At 18.9% G+C, this 21,492-nt stretch overlaps 2 protein-coding genes and 3 pseudogenes across 5 annotated transcripts; 3 read left to right on the top strand and 2 right to left on the bottom strand.

The window, feature by feature from the left end:
- Positions 1-4,973: 4,973 nt before the first annotated feature.
- Positions 4,974-6,861, top strand: PmUG01_00056300 (PIR protein; the record flags this gene model as incomplete). Its single annotated transcript, XM_029004689.1, has 3 exons — positions 4,974-4,991; positions 5,131-6,561; positions 6,697-6,861. 3 exons carry the CDS (start codon positions 4,974-4,976, stop codon positions 6,859-6,861), a joined length of 1,614 nt encoding a protein of 537 aa, XP_028859090.1.
- Positions 6,862-10,389: 3,528 nt separating this feature from the next.
- Positions 10,390-11,270, top strand: PmUG01_00056200 (Plasmodium exported protein, unknown function; the record flags this gene model as incomplete). The annotated part of the gene is made up of 2 exons (XM_029004677.1): positions 10,390-10,476; positions 10,599-11,270. 2 exons carry the CDS (start codon positions 10,390-10,392, stop codon positions 11,268-11,270), a joined length of 759 nt encoding a protein of 252 aa, XP_028859089.1.
- Positions 11,271-13,999: 2,729 nt separating this feature from the next.
- Positions 14,000-14,964, bottom strand: PmUG01_00056100 (annotated as a pseudogene). The gene is given in 6 exon segments: positions 14,000-14,173; positions 14,187-14,372; positions 14,387-14,608; positions 14,623-14,682; positions 14,696-14,788; positions 14,803-14,964. Coding segments are annotated over 6 exon segments (897 nt in total).
- Positions 14,965-16,869: 1,905 nt separating this feature from the next.
- On the top strand, positions 16,870-17,667 carry PmUG01_00056000 (annotated as a pseudogene). Its single transcript is given in 5 exon segments — positions 16,870-16,932; positions 16,947-17,207; positions 17,222-17,362; positions 17,376-17,417; positions 17,431-17,667. Coding segments are annotated over 5 exon segments (744 nt in total).
- A 2,693-nt stretch (positions 17,668-20,360) lies between these two features.
- Positions 20,361-21,325, bottom strand: PmUG01_00055900 (annotated as a pseudogene). Its single transcript is given in 8 exon segments — positions 20,361-20,417; positions 20,432-20,500; positions 20,515-20,721; positions 20,735-20,785; positions 20,799-20,993; positions 21,008-21,064; positions 21,075-21,125; positions 21,140-21,325. Coding segments are annotated over 8 exon segments (873 nt in total).
- Positions 21,326-21,492: the final 167 nt, after the last annotated feature.

Raw genomic sequence — 21,492 nt, 5'->3', positions numbered from 1 at the left:
AATATACATATTTGTGCTTTAAAATGATTATACAATAACATAGTTCACATTATTATATAAAAACATTATAACTTATATTTGTAATAAAAAGATATATATTATATATCATAACATATTGTAACCTAAAATTATAACATGTTTATTTTATTAAGTAATAGTATTAGTTTTTAATTAAAAAAATATTTGTCCTTTATTGTATTGAACGAAACAAAGTGCATATACTTCGTTTCATTGGTAATTATACATGTATTTTTTTTAATTTAGGAAAAAATAATATCTATTTTGCAAGATACATTTTATGTAAAATGTGTCATAAAACATAAATATTGTAAAAGTAATTTATATATACATTCATCTTTTTTTTCATAATATATATATGAAATTATAAATATACAATGAATTAATACACTTTTCATTTATGTGTTAATTATAGTTGAATACTAACTTGGGTGTTCTAAATCATTACAAATATGTGATGTTATTGAACTAATTTTTATATAATATTTGTACTTAATTGTTGCGGTACCACAATATTTCACATATTATTTGAATATTTATTTTACTTAAACTATGTATATGAATAATCTATATATTATATTTTTTTACATATTATTAAATGCTTAAAATAATGGAAAATAATTAAGAAAATATTAATAATTATTTCTTGCATGTTTTTTCTAAATATTGTTTATTTGGGATTAACTAAAGGAAAGTTTATATATCACATTTAAATGTGGTATATGCTATTAATTTCGTATTTCACTAATAATTACATTATATATAATGAATAATTTAATTAATGTACTTTGACACAATTATCCAATTGACAATAAAAAAGGACTTATATTATTAACAATATATATCACTAATTTTATTTTTCTATGTAATATTAAAAAATATATTTTTTAATAAGTATTTGAATTATATAACTTTATGATATTATTATAATGCAGTTTGGGAACTTATTATAATAACTACCAAACAAAAATATTTACTAAAAAGAATTACGAGAATTATTTAAGTGTTATTGTGAATTCAATTATTTTTAATATGTTTTAATTTTTTATTAATTTTTATATACTAAGTTTTTTTAGTTCCTAATAATATATATTCAATAAATTTGCTAATTAATAAATATCTTGAAATAATTTCCTTTTGTTACTTTTAATTTCGTTTATTTTATAGTATATTATTTGCTAAGTCGTTTATAATAATATGTAAATATATTTAAAATATAACTATTATTTGGATAAATATTTAATGAAATATTTATGGATGTTTACGATCGGCTAAATATTTCTTGTAAAGTATTGAAAATAAAAATATGTTATATTACGTATATTATAGAAAATGAAAAGTTAATAAATCTTATACACTGCTGATAAATTTTATGTTTTACATATATATATAATATATCTATTCAAATTATATTATACTCAGACAGTTATTAATTATAATGTGGAAGTTTTATTATTATTCTTAAATTATGTAAATTTATATATTAAACATATATTGAGGAACTCAAAATTGTTAAACATCTAGCAAAATAAGATAGAAAAAATATATTCTTATGTGTGAATAGAATAATATATCAATATAATATATATACTAAAAGCTTTTATATCCTTAAATTGTAATGTTAGTTTTTCCTTTATCTATTCAACTGACTAACAGAATGTGATAATAATTTTATGTACACTTTTACTTAATTATCAAGGAAAAAAAATTAACAGTAAATATTGTATTTGATTGTTCTCAACATATCAAATATATGTACAAAAGAATTTTATAAAAACCAATAATATATATAAAAGTGGGAAAGTTACTGAATGATGTGGTAAATGAGCTCCTTTAATATATTACACGCTTTTTAGTAATATAATTTTTAAATGAAGCCCGTTTTCACATTAGAGTAATAAATTCTTTTTATTATATACTATTTATTTACTTTTCTAATAAAAAGGATAATTCATTAAACCGCTTCTACTGTATATGCATTTATGCCTTTATACCTATGATATGTAACATATTAGCTATTAGGGAGGTTATGAAACAGAGTACACGTAATATATAAAAGTATTAGGACAAGATATTAATTGCTATTACATCTACTCTAAATTAAGAAAAGTAGATTTATATGATAAGAATTTTATATACTTTTAATAATCCATAAAAATTCAGTATACATTAAAATTTTGTTAACATATAATTTCTTTGTCGTTTAAAATATTACATTACTTATAAAAAGAATATATATATCTTTTGTATTTTTTCAAGTTATATTTGAATAACATTCCATGTAATTTCATACAAATAATACTTTAGTTTATTATCTATAAAAAAAGCTATTATTTTAATTGTTTTGTAAAAGTATATTATAGCAATTTCCATGTCAATTATATCTCAGTATATATATATAAGCTAAATATAAACATAATGTATAAATATTTCAAATATATTGTTTTTTCATTTAATATGTTATTTTTCAAAAAAAACGATAAAAAATAAAAGTATATATTTTTAAGGGTATCTCAAGTTTCGAAAATATATTAAATTTGAGAATTTTTTGAGACGTATTATTATCTTATTGATATAATGAATTATTCTTCAATGTACAAAATACATGTTATTATTACGAATTATATACATAATTTTAAAAATAAATCATCAATATTTCTATAATTATTCAAAAAAACAAAATATTCTTATAATTTTTATGAAGATTTTACTTCCAATTAATAAGAAAAATTTTTAATTTAAATATTTTTTAATTAATTTGGTGAACAACACTTATTATATAATATAACATATTTAATGTAATTAACAAAAATAAATGAGTATTATAAAAATAAAAATATATATATAAATTACTATATAATAAATATGATTGTAAATTACTAAAAGGCATAATTTATGAAATACAAAGCATGAATATTCCTGTAAGATAAAATAAATAATCTTACAAAATAAGAAATAAAAATTAAAAAATAATTTAAGAAAAATATATAACTCTCAAAATGATTAAAAAAAATTATTAAAGTTATATTTTGTTCATTGTAATATCATTAGATCTTTAAGATTTCATAAGTGACAAAACTGGGCCACTAAATTAACATAATTATTAAGGTCTATACTTGAATAAAACGTTTAATATAAAAAATAAATAACACAATTAAAAATTGAGGTGTAAAATCCTTTAAGAATAATATATAATATAATTTTTTTTTTTTCATGAAAAAATTAATTATTAAATATTCGTATATTTCTTTAATTGCAGTTTTATTAAGAAAATGTAAATTTATAAGTATCTAAAATTTTTTTGAAACAAATTATAAAAATATGAAAAAAATAAAACTTTATATTTATATAGTAAAATAAAAATTCATATTCATAAGTACAATAAGAAGAAAAATATAATATTAAAACAATATATTTTTTTCTGTTATAAATAATAAAGAATAAAGTGTAAAATGCCCGAAATATATATATATATATATATATATATATATATATACATATGAGTTTTAATAAATTTCTAATCCGTAATATTTTATTTGTAGCATGATAATAGTGTTATGAATAAAGTACAATATTTTATAGTACAATATTTAAAAAAACTTACTGTAGCAATTACATATATCAAGAAACATAAAAAAATATTCGTTAATATTTTCTTAAATTACTGATATAATACTTTATGCTTTATTTCATTTACAATTAGAAAAGAAAACACATAATAGAAATATTAAAGTATATCTATAAATTTTGAAACAAAAAAAATATTAACTTTCAACATTATTTTAGTTCCTATGAATAATTAAATATATATTGTAATTATATTTTCCAAAATTAGTATATATATATATGTATATATTAATTAATTGCATTCCAGTTAAATTAGAAGTAACATATTTATCACATTAGAAAAATAAAAATATTTTTATCTTATTTTTAAGGAAATGAATATTTTAAAGTTTTTGTTAAATGTTTGTTTAAAAATTAATTGGAGATTGTTTTATATATATATAAATACATTGATGAATAAAAATCTTTTCTCTATGTGAGCTGTAATATGCTACATAAAGTAATCATTTCAGATATAACAAAAAGTGGCACAAACATAGGAACAGAGGTTTTATTAATATTATACAGGTTACTTAAAAATTAATGGATTTATGATTAAAATAAATATATGCAATAATTTTTATTGTATTTGAAAAATATTTTTTTTATTATGTTATTTTCGTATTTTTGTAATTTTCTTTCATTTATTTATTTTTATTTTTTGAAAATATACCAGGTTTATAATAATAATGCAGATATTTGCTATTTATTTAGCACAACAGGATAAAACATATAGTATTAATGAAAATATATTTATGACATTAAAGGAACAATTACTATAAAATAAAGAATATATTGTAATTTTATGAAGTGGCCTTATTAACTCATATAAATATTTAAAGTAAAAAATTTTTTAAAACGAATATATCATTAGGAATTACAATTTCTAACAATAAATAATAAAAATGCTATTTTCTATTAAAGAAAATATGATAATATGTAATCATTATGGATATATATATATAATATACTTTTACCATACTAAATTTCTTTCTTTTTACTATTTACTATTATTAAGTATGAGTGTTAAATTGATTCATGTTATAATTAAAAATATTTATGTAATAAATGCAATATACTTATAATTTATTCCATATAACAAAATGGTTGTTATTTTTAATCAAGAAATATATAAATAGTTGTAAATACTAATAAAAAAAAGTGTACTTAATGAATAATTTTCAAATATATTTCATTATTTAACAATCATAATTTATATATATATATATATATATATATATATATATATATATATATATATATATATATATATATATATATATATATATATATGGTTTTAATTGTGTAATCTAGTAAATACATAATAAAGCTCAAAGGAAATAATAAAAATGGAAGAAGAAGTTTATGTATAATTTCATTTTTAATATAAATAATAATTTTTTCACTTCATATACATATCATTTTGCATAAAGAACATGAGTATACAGATTCTTCATAATAATTGTTTAATTATTATATAATTAATTGTATATATTCAATTTACAGAATGACATTTTAAAACAGTTACCTTCATATACGTTATATAATAAATTTAATTCTGAGATTAAGGAGGTAAAATATAACAACGCTTGTAAAATACCTGATTCAGTAACAAGTGAATACAAGGATAATTGTATTAATCTTTGTAAAAAAGTTGCAAGAAATTTAGAGGATTTACATAAAAAGGATAAGTCATGGAGTTATGAAAACCGTTGTTCACATTATAAATACTGGTTATATGAAGAAATAAGAAAATTTTTTAAAGATGATGCGAAACCAAATGATGTGGAAGCAGTTATTACCGAATTTCTTAGAGTTCAATCCCTTCTTACTACAGATTATCAAATATTAAATTGTGATTATAAATTTTCACAAACAAATTTACAGGAATTGAAAAATAAAATAGAAGAAAAATATATGTTTGATTACTTTACAAATTATGAACATATTAAAGCTAAAGAAACTTGTGTTAATGTAGAAATTGATAAATATAAAAAATATCTTAATTCTATTCTTGAATTATACAATAGTAAAAAAAGGGACTGTTGTGTGGAAAAAATATCGAAGTGTCCAAACTACTTTTTAAATTGTGATAATGAATTTAATCCAAGTGAACTCATATCTATATTAGGATCCTCGTATGACGGAAATTGTAATGGACTAAAAAGTTTTGAAGGAACTAAAATCTCTGAAGAAAAATTAGAATCTAGCGATTTGGAACAAGATTTTTTGGATACAATTCATTTCACTAATTGCCATGTTAAGAATAATGACAAAGAATTATCATGTGGTTTTGTCCGAGCATCTGCCTTGACACGTAGAAATATGATTGATGTTGTAAACAGTGGACAGGAGAACGGCGAACGATCCTATTCAGAAGATCGAACGTCTGTATCGAGTATACATTCAAAACATGCGGCACTACATGAAGAAGTTAGAAAAATAGCGGGTATTAGTTCAGAAGAAACGAATAATCTGTCTACTCTTAAAAAAAAAGAAGGAGTTGATCTTAGGTGGAACATAAGCAAAGATGGAACACTACGTTGTACTTCGGAGATCCTAGAGAAAGATACATCAGGACCTTGCACATATATGGAAGAATTGGTTAAAGAAGGTATTTTTATAAAATTAGAAAATTCTTTGGGTTATCGATTAAAGAAGGGGGAGACGTGGCCTCCCAAAGCATTAAAAATAGTTATTAAAAAAAAAAACCAAAGTCAAATGGAGAATTATAAATCGCAAAAATTAGGATATACTGAACATGCATTAATTTTAAAGCCTAAAGAATTAAGGTTTTATGATATCGAAAATCCAAATGCAGAAACCTACCCCGAAAAAGATGCAGAAACGTATGTATTACAGAACACTTTTGTCCGTGTTTCCATTGTAGTTGCTTTAGTAATGGGAATAATTATGGTTTTGTTCCTTTATTTCAAAGTAAATAAAAAATTTCATTATGTAATACGAATAAGTTATATGATACTAATTATAATATAATTGTATTAAAATGTTATTAGTGAAAAATAATCACATTATATGTGTTTTAATTTTTTTTTTTTTTTTGTACATTAGTTTACTATCTTTGGATCATATGTAGGTAAAATTAAAAACAGGAAAAAAAGATATAGAATTTATTTGGCTGACTTAAATACCCAAAGATCCTCAAAGAGATACATAAAACGTACTTATAGAAATACCAACAGAAGGAGATTTAGTGTAGTAAACATAGAACAATGAACTTCGCTCTATTAGTGTTATACAGATTATCAAATGTTCCAGATTAAAGATATTAAAAAGATACAATGTTTAGGTAAATATATATTTCTGTTAAATATGAACAATTAAAAAAAACAAGAAAAAAAGTGGTATAATTAATATATATTCATTTTCTTAATATTTTATATTTATTTGTATTTTTTTTTTTATATTTTTTAATAATATTATTAATTTAATTTTTTTATTAAAGTTCTTTCTTTAAATTACTATAATTTTAGCTTATAATATTATTATTTTTTTTATATAATAAAATATATTTCATTTTTATGTTTAGTAATAATGTAAGGCTATAATGCACAATGAGCTGAACCCATATAGTAGTAGAAAATTATTATTTATTTTAATTTTACTCATAATTAGGTTTAGTAAGTTCATTTAATGATTTGTTAAAGCTTCAAATATAAGAAATATATTATAGATATATTTAATATAAAAATAAATTTGAATTCATGGATATAATGTATAAATTTAGAACATGTAAATTAGCAAATCAAATTGTATCTTTACTAACTTCAAAAAATGTAAACATAATGCAACTCATATAATAATAATACGTAAATTAGGGAATTCTAATAAAAAAAGATAAATAGAAAATTAAGATTAAATATTATGTTATCATCCGTGTAACAAAATTTTAAATTTCTAACAATATTTATATAGTCTTATTTTATATTATTTTTTTGGTAAAATAATATTGTATCTGAAGAACATTGCATCTATATATATACGATGAAGTTAATTAATATTCTGAACTCTATACGATATAAGACTTTTATTAAAGATATAATTAATTTATGTTGAATGTTAAGGATGTACTCGATATGTTTCATCAATACAATTTATATTATTTGTTTGAGGAATATACTATAAATATACATGAAAAAATTAATTAAAAAAAAATCATCATTAATAAAGTTAATGCATTTATTTGTGTCAAAAAAAAGCATTATGAAATAATAAGTATTATACAGGATAACCATATTAAGTATACGTAAATTATATTATATTACTATTGTTCTCTGACATAATTATATGTAAAATTTTAGTGAAGTTCCATTAGCAGTTATATAAAAATATATCAATTATTCAATATTAGAAAAAAAAAAAATTTTTAATTATATATTTATAGAATAAATACATATAAACTAAAAAAAATAACGTTTACAAGAAAAACTTAATATAAACCTTTAGTTGATATAATATACATATAATTAAGTATCAAAAACTACAGGAAAATAAAAATTTTTTAGTGAGTGATACATATAAATATTTTAATAGAACTTATTATCTAATGTTAGAATTATAATTCTGTTTAGTTTATATGTTATACATTTACTTTTTAGTATTTTAAGAACATTAACTATAAACTATTATTTTAATATATTTACACATTTTTTATATTATTTTATTATTTTTTTTTTTTTGTAATTTATCATTAATTCATTTACTACATTTATATAAGATGTTTTTTATTTATTTTTCCAATGTTTCACTGTTAGGTTATAAGATTAATTAATCTTTATGAATAAAATAATTTCAATTTAGTCAATAATATTATCGATATGAATTATTTCTATTAATTAGATAAAAATTTTTTAATAATTATTTTATATTTTATGATTCCAAAAATACGAATAAATACCATATAAAATAACACTATTAGTATTAAAAAAAACATTTAATAATAGAGAAAAAAAAATATTTTAACTCGTTAGTTTTTATACTCATTTAGTTGTTTTACTATTATGGTTTCATAAAATAAATTATGTATACTATTTGAAACCTAATTCACAATGTATAGGAAATGAAATTATGAGGGATAAATTTAGCACTACGATACTGCTGTAAAGAGTTACATGAGAACTATAATTGTTTTTGCAATGTTATTATTTATATATTCTTACGTATTATTTATTTGAAGTTTTCCTTTTAACTTTTATCTTTTTGAATTAAACATAATATAAAAATATCATAGTTCATAAGAAAATGTTTGCTTTTATTTTTATTGTATATATATAATAACAATATTATTATAATATTTTCTTATGTTTTATTACCACTATATTTTATATAGCGGTAATAATAATTATTTTTAGAATTACACATAATTCTTATTATAATTGTAAATTCGTTAAAACATTAATACACTTATTTAATAATTAGTGGATGTAATATATATAAATTATATACAGATTAATCTTTTATAATTTTTCTATAAGTATATGTTATTAAGTTATTTAAAATTATTTAAATACATCTTCCTATTTTTATTTGTGAACATAATTTACTGTATTGTTAATTTATTTTAATTATAAATTTGTAAATATAGTTTTTTTCATAGTGAATATAATTAATATTTAATATAAGTGTAATTTAATTAATTATTTAATTTCAAAGAATTATAAGTATAAACAAGAAGTTATTAAACTAATAAGATAAAAAAAGAAAGCTTATTTGTTTTTTATATAATAACAATTAAACTACAACATACAGGTCAATATATGCTGCATTATAAAAAAAGAGAAATAGAGAACTCCCATTATTATTTTATATAAATGAAAAATTTTATATAAGTAGATTAATAATATATTACTTTTTTTTTTTTTCCTATTTATTATACAAATATTTCTTCTAAATACATAATGAACTACAAAAAAAAAAATTTAAGCGCATTCAAAAATCTTCATTTAGAAATAATTGAATAAATTAATTATAATAAAAAGTTATGAACTTCAAAAAATACATTACAAAAATAAAAAAGCATTCATTATTTTCCTTTAAAATGTATATTTTTTTTATTAAGTAGCATATTAGAAATTTTGGTTTTTCAATATATTATAAAATATGAGTAGTATCATAGATTTACATAGTAAATAAATGGATGAAATATATAATACAAAAATTATCACATATTATATTTTTTTTTTTGTTAAAGAGTTTACTATTATTATATTTTTACATTAATTAATGTTTTATTAATAATAAGTAATTTTTTCATAATATAATGTTTATAAAATTATCATTAATAGAAGGAAAATATTGTTAAGATTATTTATGATTCTCTTCATAAAAGGGAAACAAATTATCTATATTCTGTAAATTGTATATTCTATATAAACTTAATATTTATATATATTTATATATTTTTTTTTTTTTTTTTTAAAGTATAAAAAACAATTATTTAAATATACTTATATCTTAAATAACTAATATATATATTTTGGATAACTATTAATTAGCGCGTATTATATTATGTTTACAAAAGGTAATTTTGTTTATAATTAACACTAAGATAATAATTTCACAATATATTTTTAGAGTTATATTCCTTTTTATTTATTGTAAAATGCATTATATTTATGTACTATAATTAAATGTTTATGAAATAATATTAAAAAAAATATATAATGTTCTTTGTAATTAGAAGAATACTATTTTATTATTAAATATTTTCTCACTGAATATATTACAATATTAGAATTTTGAATAATGGAAGAAAAATTTAAGTTACAATTTTTTATTAAAATTTTTTTGTTTATCCTTTTAACATGGATAAATCATTTTAACAATAACATGGTATGATAATAATATGGATACATGTATTATAAATATTATACTCATTTTATTTCTATTAATAATTTTGTTAGTATGAAATTATTTGTTTTTTTAAATTATGCATGTATTCCTTGTTTTGTCAGAGTAGCTTTAATAAATATTTAGATAAGAAGTATGACAATAATAGAAAATTAGGTCAAATAACTTATCATTTACTAGCAAAACGTAAACAGATGAAATGTCCATGTACTATATGGATAAATGATGTGGTACCAAATAATGGAAAGTACATAAAAAAAGATATATATAATAATGAAAAAATAAATGACCAAAAAAATATATTGGCAGATAAAGGTTCATTAAAAAGTGGAGAAAACTATAAGCTACCTAGAAGAACTGAATCATCTATGTACATTCGAGGAAATTTATATTGTAAAAAAAGAATATATGACAAAATATATTATAAAAATATAGTTAGGAATTCATGGATTAAAGATTTTATATCTTTAAAGGAAGGTACAAAATTAAAATTACTTGGGATTTTTATTTTAGGGAGCTTCCATGTACTAGTTGGTATCACGTTAATAGTCTTAGGAAAATTGGGGTACTTGGATGATGTTAATAAGATTATACGTTTATTTGATGAAATTGGTCTATTTGTTGTGTTATTCTATATATTAACATTTGTAGTTGCAGTAGCAATGTTGTTTATACAAAGAACAGTTGTAAAATATTTAAAGGCTTTAGAAAAAAAATATGATATTAATAATACGGCGTATCCTTCTTTACGTAAGGTAGTTAAATATAATAAATAAGATCTGTAATACCATACATAATGTACACAAATAGCACACATAACAATAAGTTACTTAGATTACATAAATCCAAATGCACTTAAGTATCTTTGTTGACCAGCAAAAGTAAAAATATATTCCTTTAATTGTTTTATTAATTTGAATTTTTTAATGATTGTACTTTATATTTTAATGCTTTTTTAATTATAATAGCATATTATGATATATATATTTCTATATTTTACATTATTTTTAAAAAAATATAAACATGTTTTTTAAAGTTAATATATAGAAATCCGATCCGTATAAACCTATTGATGTATTGTACCAAATTACATTTGCTACTATAAAAAATAATACTAATTATTATTTTACGTTTTTTTCAAGACATAAATTATTAAATCCTGTGTAAATAAAAAAAGTAATTATTCGTTTAAATTTAAAACTATATATGTCTTTTCTAGGGAATTATGAATTGAATTGAATGTACTTTGTTGTATAAATATATATATTTATAATAAAATCAAATTCATTGTTTATTTTAGGAAATAATATTTATCATACATATAATATTGTATATATTTATATTAAAATATATTTTTAAAAAATACATTATTTATTTTTAATATTATAATTATTAGGTTATAAATATATAATAATGTAATATACTTTTATGTAGAATCCATAGTCTAATGGAGTATGGTTAATATTTTAATTTTATCCTGGTTACTTTTTTTCTTTATATGATAATTTTACGTACATAATTAAATATATAATTCTTTTTTAAAATGAAGAGAATATACTTCAAGATTCTAAGAAATCGAAATATTTTTTTTATTTATATACCTAAAAAAAAGAAAAAAAGTTTATAGAACTATTTAAATTTTAAAAGTATCTTTTAATCTGCAAAAATCTTTTTTTCTTTTAATAATATACATTTAAAATATAAATGAAATCAAGGTTTTTTTCATCGATATAATTTTTTTATAAATAATAAATTAAAATATGTTGAATTCTGATGAGAATTAAAAAAATAATTTTTATATATTAATTTTTTTAAAAATAACATAAGTTTATACTGCATAAATAAGTGTATAAAGAAGAGTTATTTTATTATTTTTATAATTTTCTTTGTTATGAGCATTATTACACTGTTAGAATATATATATATATATTATTATAAATATTTACATTAAAATTAAAGACAATGTTTAAAAAAATATAACAATTTAAATAGTGTTTTTATATTTATTTAAAGTATGACCATATGCTGAACACTTTTTATCTACTAAATTTATGATTGCTATAAAGAAATGATCAAGTAAAATAAAATCAACTACTTCCTTATTAAAAAATTATTTGGGTTTATACTTTTTATAAGATTATTCCAAAATTTCCATGAAGTGATATAGTTTCTTTAATATATATTTTCTTCTTTATTTTTTTGGATGTGGTATTTATTACAATTAGAAAAATGTCATATGTATGTTAGTAAATAAAATTCGGATATAAAATACAATCCAAGGTAATACATTGTTATGTGAAATAATAAAAACGAGTGAGTATTCTGAAAATTTTAATGTACAAATTAGAACAATACCTAAAAAATACACATAATGGTGAAAGAGCGTTCCATTTATAACATATCATACGTTTAGTAATATGTATATAATAAGTACTATGGAGACTATAAAGTAGAATTGTATGAGGAACCTTAAGTAATATAGAATTATATTTCAATTTTCTTGATTCTTTCCATAATTTCGTGTTACTTTCTATGACTTTTATTGGAATATTTATCTTATTTTTCTTTTTGTATGAAGTAAATAAAAATAATATATAGGAACATGAATAATGTATTTTGTTACTATAATATGATTTATAGAAAAATAGATAATTTTAAGGTAAATTTATATATATTTCTTATTTATCATGTATCTATTTGTTTAATTTACTTGGATGTTAAATATATAAAATGGTATTAAAAAAGAAAAAGAATTAAGAATTGTGCTTGAGAGGAATATATTTATCAATTATTAATTAATGGATATGAATCTTTTCATTTATATTTGAGAAGTACTAAAATTAACCTATCCTATCATATTGCATAAGGATTCTTAATACATTGTCACATAGAACATCTACAAAATCAAGATTGCAATATTAATATTGTTGTATTCTGGGTTGAATTTTTAATTCAACTTAATTGTAAGAAAATAAATAATGATAGAAGCTTAAAATAATGTTAGTTATAATTGAATAATATCTATTATTTTTCTTTTTGATTAATGTTTTTATCTTAGGTTATTGTTTTTTTATTATGTAATAAAACTATTATTGTTATATTTGATTCTTTTGTTTTGTTTTGTTTTGTTTTCTCCCCCTTTTTAATACTTATGTAATAAACATTACTTCATATAATTGTACATGAGAATCAGCATATTCTTATTAATCTTGCGTTGTATATTTATGTTTTAAAAATATTTGTTTTCCATTCTTAAAAAAATTTCATACAAATGTTAATTTTTCTGCTTATGAGTTTTACCATAGGGTTGAATTTATGTCTTGCTTTTTTTTAAAATATATTTACATCATTATTTTTGTAATTTTTACACAAATGTATTCATTTATTTATTTTTATTTTGTCTTATGTATTAATGAATTTCCTCTTATATGTAACATATACACGAATAAATGTTCGACTTTCTAATGAAAATAATATAAACTCTACTTTTGTATCAAGTGTAGAATTGTGGTTGATAGTCTATATTATGAAAACTTCGTTCATAATTTATATTTGCTTCATAATGTGTGTTTTGTGGTGATTCTATTGCTTCTTTTTCAACTTCTTTAAGTTTAAAAAGTTTTTCCTTTTGTAAACGATTACGTAGATTTGATTTCATTGGAGTAAACTATATGAAAAAAAAGATATATATATGTAATTAAAAGTATTATTTTATTTTTTTAATACTTTGTGTGATAATGAATTATAAGAATTGTGATACGTTATTCACATTATTAATTATAATATTTATTAATCTTATATAAAAAATTTAAGGTGAAAGTTGTTAGTAATAATGAAGATATTGTAAAGCTAGCAACAAATACATAATCTATTTTAGTAGGTGGTAAATTTGTGGTACACCAGGACAAGAAGTTACATTACACATTATATTATTATATATTTCTTTAAAATTGTTTAATTCTTTACAAAAAAAGTTTTTAACTTTTTTTTGGAATTGATCGTAATGTTGAAAAAAAAAGTCAAAGGAATTTTTAATATGTATACAATAGTTATCATTAGAATCAAAATATTGCCCATTAAAATTGTTAGAAGCATTATCATAACTGTATAGTACTTAGAGTTTTTTAAAATTTCTGTATCAATATTTTTAAACTCTTGCACGAATATATTATTTAATTGGGACGGAAATTTATTTTATATCTGAAAATTAAGTGGCATTCTTACTATATTTTTTTTAAGCGATTATCAGGTAATTCAAATCTTTATAATTTTTGATGCTATAAGATTTATATTGTTCATTTAGTACATTAAATATCCAACAGTATCTAGACTTGATATTATAAATTCGTTATTTCAACTACTGCCACATTTCTGTCCTGGATTTTTAGTACTTTTACCCGTGTCATTTTGAACATCTGAAATAGCATCTACTATTTCCTTTTTATGTTTAAGATATAATGTCACAGAATTTTACTAAATATAAAAAAAAAATGATATTAAGTTTATAATATACTTGTATGTTTTTGACTCTACTAACAGAATTCATTTTTTAAAATAAAATTAGTTTTATATTAACATACATAATACAGCAGTTACTTATTTTATTATGTATAAATTAATAACTACTTCATTAAAAATTAATAATATATTTATAATGAAAGTTAATTAATTTCTAAATAAAATGTAAATAAATTATATGAATAAATACATTACCTGCATAACATTATTATATATATGCTTATTTATAAATTTTTCCTATTATTTTTTTTTTACTCGTGCGTTAATCTAATGAACAGTAGAAATATTAATACGTGAATAATTATAAATATATTCTATTAATGTCTTGGAATTTTTACAAAATTTAATGTTCTTTAAAATAATATAAATTTTAAAGAATATGAGTGTTATACGTATAGATAGATCATAAAATGATTATAGTGTTTTTATCAATGTTTGGACATCTAACATATTATAATTTAAATGTTAATATTTATTTTGTCAATAAAGATAAATTATATGGTTTTGCATGAAATTTATTTATGGAATTTTAACATTATTAAACGCAAATTTTGTTAAAGCTGCTTTACTTTAAGCTTATACTGAAACCTCACTTTAGATAAATAATTGATTTATTAATAACATGGTAAATATTTTTGAAAACATGTAACTTATAAAATGAAAAAACATAAGTTATTCAAATTTTTTAAAAGATATATCTGGAGAGAGATATCTTAATATCAATATATTTAATTTATGCATATATAAAATTGGAAATCTTGTAAATAAATATTTTAATGTTTTTTTAATTATTTTTATTTTATATTAATTAATTTTAAAAGATATAATATTTTATGAAATAATATTCTTTTCTATATATGACATTCACACATATGTGACACTTGTCCTTTAGATTCAGGTTATTATTAATATATATGCAAGAACTTATAATTCAAGTTTAATTTGTAGTGGTTAGTTATGTGTGGGATAACTAATTTGAGTATTAAGGAATTTTATAAATAGAGAAAAATATACATTTATTATATTATTATTGCAACTGAATAATAGTTTATTTAATAATATTATATGAGAATTATTTAAATATTTATTACAAAATAAATTGGTAAACAATATAGTAATGTTTATGTATTCTTAATGTAATTATACAGATACAATGGTAAAAACAGCGACATTAGAATTTAATATTTTTTATATAAAAAATTATTCCAAAAATATAATTTTAATGTTAAAATTTATAATATATGTATATCAATTAAAACAGTAATATTTTTAAAAAAATATAGCGCAAAGTATTCTCTATATTCTCTATATTAGGTATATATTCAATATATTAAGAAATCAAATATTATATTCTTTATTTATATTTAAAATAATTACTAAATAATTACTTAACTTAATGTATTAAATAGATAATTTATATATTTTGAATATTTGTTATTGAATTCGAATGATATTATTCTAATTCAAATTACCTTTTTAAAGCCAGGATTAAAATAAAAACATTATAATATATTTTTAATGTTAATTTTCTTTGCGTCTTTTGTAAAAAATAACAGAATACATATATACTATTCACCTTTTACGAAAAAATAATAATAATAATAATAATAACGAACTAAATAAATAATTATAATATCCTTTTTTATGAAATGTATATTATATTATTGTTATCTATTACCTTGATATATTGAAATATTAAATATATATATTATGAAACAAAAAATGAAGCTATTTTTTTTGATTGAAATTTCTACTTTTGTACTTTTATCTTTGATATGCTATTTTTACAAAGATGTGGTATAAAAATGTTATTAGAAGTTTTTATTTTTTATTCATATTTTTTGAGTTTACTTTATATCAATGCTATTTTGTATCATGAGATTATTTAATCTTATGTATGATAAATATTTACTTTACGTTTATAGAATATCTTTATCAAATACTTGGATGATAACTACAAACTAGACAGTAAATTAAATGGGACTTTTCGATTGCTGGCAAAACGTAAATGCGATAAGAATTTATGCATTGTAGAGTTAAAAAATGAGATACCAAATAATGAATTAAACGAACAAATATATATATCTAATAATAAAAAAGCGGCCACAAGAACATCGATGCAACCAAATGGAAGTTCACTGAATAATGTTAGAAGGAATAAACATGCTAATAAAAATAAATGTTATATATTTGAAACAAAAAATATTCTCGTTTAGAAAAAAAAATATTCAAAGAACTTGATTATGAAGATTTTCTTAAAAATAACAGAACAATTAGTAATAAGATTTACAAAAAAATTATACGTAAAAAACTGGCATCGGAACTTGCTCCAACTTTAATATTTTTCATATTTTATCGTTGTCATTTGTATTAGATTACTGTGGTAGTTATGGCCTTGTATGGGGGTTAGTTGATATATTGAAGAGCTTTTCAAGTGGTTGGTCCAAAAATATAACAATTATTTAAGGATCATTCTTAAAATCGTTATTAGAGTATAAGCATCCATATGGTAAGTGTTATTATACCGTACCACTTCTTTTCAATCTATTTTACGTCATACCCTTCATTATATATTGTATCATAATTATATCAAGAATCGTTTATTACCACAAAAAAGTTAAAAAATATGAAAAAATTAAGTACCGTAAAAGGTAAAATGAATAAGAGTAATTATGTTTCTTTTATAAAAAATTTTCGCCATGAAAAGAAATATATATTTTCTCAGTAATAGACTTAATAAATATACCCACAATAGCATAATTTTTACATGTTGAACAACGTATACGTAGTAAGTTTTATATACAGCTGTAATGTATATTGTTTTTAGTCTTATTATAAATTTAAATGTTTTAATGTTTTTCAATTTGTATTATGAACTAGTGTTCCCTCATAACTAAAAATTATTCCCTGGTATATATATTTGTGAATTTCATCTGATTTTATTTAAAATACATATTTGTAGGTATTAATTAATATATAATACGACAACTTATATAATTTCAGTAATTTACCATGTTAATTTATATTTAAGTTACAAAGAAAATACTGCTTTATATTTTTTTATCATTTTGTAGATTAAAATGATTATTTGATTGCCTAATTAGAAAAATGTCTTTTGGTTTATAATGAAGCAAGTTTATTTTATTCTGTATATATATATGTTTTTTATAAACATAAAATTGGACTTTATATGTATTTTACAAAATTAGTTTTTTTTGAAAATACATTACCAAAAATATATTTACTTAAGATACATTTTAATATACCTTATACCTTTTTCATGGTAAAAATATAAAATTGTAAATATATAATAAAATAATTTGGTTTTTATATAGGGTTCTGAGATTAGGATGTATGGTTAATATTTTAATTTTGCTACTATAACAATTTTAATTTATTAATTTATATATATTATCAAATATACAACTAGTTATGTTAAAAAAAAAAAAAATAAATAAACTTTAGACATTTACAAAATTGAGATATATATTTTTTTATTTATATACATAAAAAAAAAGGTAATAGGAATGAAATATGAATTTTTAAAATACTTTTTTAATCTGTAATAAAAGTTTTTAGTTTATATATTATAATTTAAATATATAAAATAAAGCATCTTTTTTTTTTCTGAAATTACTCTTCTATAAAAAATAAATTATTAATAATATGTTGAATTTGTTGATTAACTAACTAGTTTATATATGTTGTGTTAAAAATATTTCCAAATGATATTATATATATTGATTAGGAAAGAAATGTTATATTAATATTTTTATTTTTTTTTATCATGAACATTTTGAAGCACAAAATGTTTAAATATATATTACATAGTAAAAATAAAAACAACGTTTAAAAAAGTATAATAAACAAAATAGTGTTTCTGTATTGTAACAAACTTCAACAATATGCTGAGATCTCTTTTCCTCATTAAATTTATAATTACTATAAAAAAAATTTTATGAAAAATAAAATTGAGTATCTCCTTATTGTAAAAATATTACTATGTTTTTTTTTAATATGAAAACTTTAATGTTTCTATAACGTGAAATAATTTCAACGATAAATATTGTTTGTTTAATTATTTTGAATTTAACATTACACATAATCTGATAAATTCCATATTTAAATTAATAATAAAATTGCAGATTTATGGAAAAACTTAAGATAATACATGACTATGCAAAATCATTAAAATTAATACTCGTTCTGAAATTACTAATATGATTATTAGAACAGAATCTGAAATTTTTACATGTAATAAAAAAAGAGACTGAATTTTTAAAATATAATATGTATAATAATGTGTTCCTCGGAGATCATAATAGTGGAATTCTATTAGAAACATGAACAAAAGTAGATTTCTGTTCAATTTTATTTATTCTTAAGGTACTATAATGATACATGATATTACATTTAAGGAAGCAATTGTCGTATTTTTTCCTTACTATAAAGTAAATAAAAATGAATTATAGTAATATATATGCGATTTGTTACTTTTATAATTTACCTTAGTGTAATTTTTATAATTGTATAATAAATTTATATATGTTTTTTATTTATCATATATAGATTTACTTATTACTTTGGATGTTATATGCATAAAATATATTAGAGGAGAAAAGGAAAATTAAGTATAATGCTTAGGAAGAACATATATATGAATTATAAACTAAATATTAAGAGTTTTCCTATATAAATTAGAGATTGAGTAGAATAAATATCTCTTAAGTGCATATATAAATAACATTTTTACAATGTTACATAGAATAAATACCATACAAAAACAACAATACTATAATTTTTACATATTTTAAATTTTTAATTCTGTTTATCGGCAAATAGATAAATGATAATGAAACTTTAAAGATATAAATAATATATATATATTCTTTTAAATTTTGAATAATGTTTTTATTTTATGAATTTTATTTTTTTATTTGCACAATAATATTACTGGTGTTTTTTTTAAAACTTTTGATTCTTTTCTTTTCACATTAATACTACTTAATAAACGCTTCTATATATTAATGTGTAATAATATCATTATTCATTTCACAATCTTGTGCTATATATTTATACACTAAAATTATGTGGTTTTTATTCTAATGAAAAATTCATATATAAGTGGACCTTTTTCTACTGACTCAAACAGTAGTACTGTATTTATGTTAACCCTTTGTTTGAATAATTGCTGTGTTATTTTTTTTTTTTTATGCGCTTGTATACATTTCTAATTTTTTTTATCTATTTATTAAGAAATATCCTCATATATGTAACTTTTGCACCACCGAGTATTAGATTTTGTATTGCAAATAATATAAACTGTAGTTTTCATATCAAGGATCTCATTGTGGTTGATATCCTATACTATGAGAACTTCCTTTAAATTTTCTATCTAATACTTAATATATTTTTGTAAGGATTCTCTTTTTTCTTTAAGTTCAACTATTTTTTTCATAACTAAGCTATTATATAAGCATGATTTCAATAAAGTAAACTATATGAAACAAAACATGTATATATACCTAAATATATTAATGTTTTGTGCTTGTAAATTTTTGTGAAAATGGGCATATTCATTGTATTAGAATATTCACGTTATTAACTATAATTTTTTTTTAACTTTATATAAAAAAAAAATAAAGAGAATGTTGCTAGCAATTCGACCGTCTGGATAAACTGACAGAAAATATATATTTTACTTGCATAGGTGATAAATATGTGATAAACCAGTACAAGGAGCTACCTTGTGAATTTTATTATCAAATACTTTTTTTACAATTGATTAAATCCACGCAAAAAGCATTTTAACTACATTTTTGATGTTTTTTACAATTATTCTTGTAAAGGTTATAACATTTCTTAATATTACCACAAATTATATCACCAGAATCCTGTTTTTTATCATTAAATTTGCTAAAATCTTAATAATAACCGTATATTTATTCAAGATTTGTTAAAGGTTCAGTATCAATTTCTTTTATTTTTATATGCATATATTATCTAATTTAGACGAAACATCTCTAAAGGGGTTAAACCAAATGTAACTATTCTTCTTTTTTTTTTTTTTTTTCTGAATTTATCAGGTAATTCAAGTATTTACGACATTTGAGATTATCGGAATAATTTTATCCTTAATTTCAATAAAATATCTACCAATCTGTTGACATAATGCAATAAAATTAGTATTAGAAATATCTAAAGAATTATATTTAGTATTAGAAAAAATTTGTCCAGGACTTATACTATCACTTTTAACATTTTAACTAATCCCCTCATATTCCATTTTATACTGAAGATATAATTCCACGGAATTATTCTAAAAATAAAAAAATAAAATAAAAAATACTACTACTAATAATAATATATATTCGTAAATTTTTATTTTAATGAATAAAAATAGATATTTCATTGATATAACAACAAATTAACGAAATATTATGATATATATAAATATTATAAAAAAAAATAAATCTTACG

This window comes from Plasmodium malariae (assembly GCF_900090045.1).
Source record: "Plasmodium malariae genome assembly, contig: PmUG01_00_30, whole genome shotgun sequence".
NCBI lineage: Eukaryota > Apicomplexa > Aconoidasida > Haemosporida > Plasmodiidae > Plasmodium > Plasmodium malariae.
The sequence above is the reverse complement of the archived record's forward strand: the minus strand, read 5'-3'. Positions and strand labels throughout refer to the sequence as shown.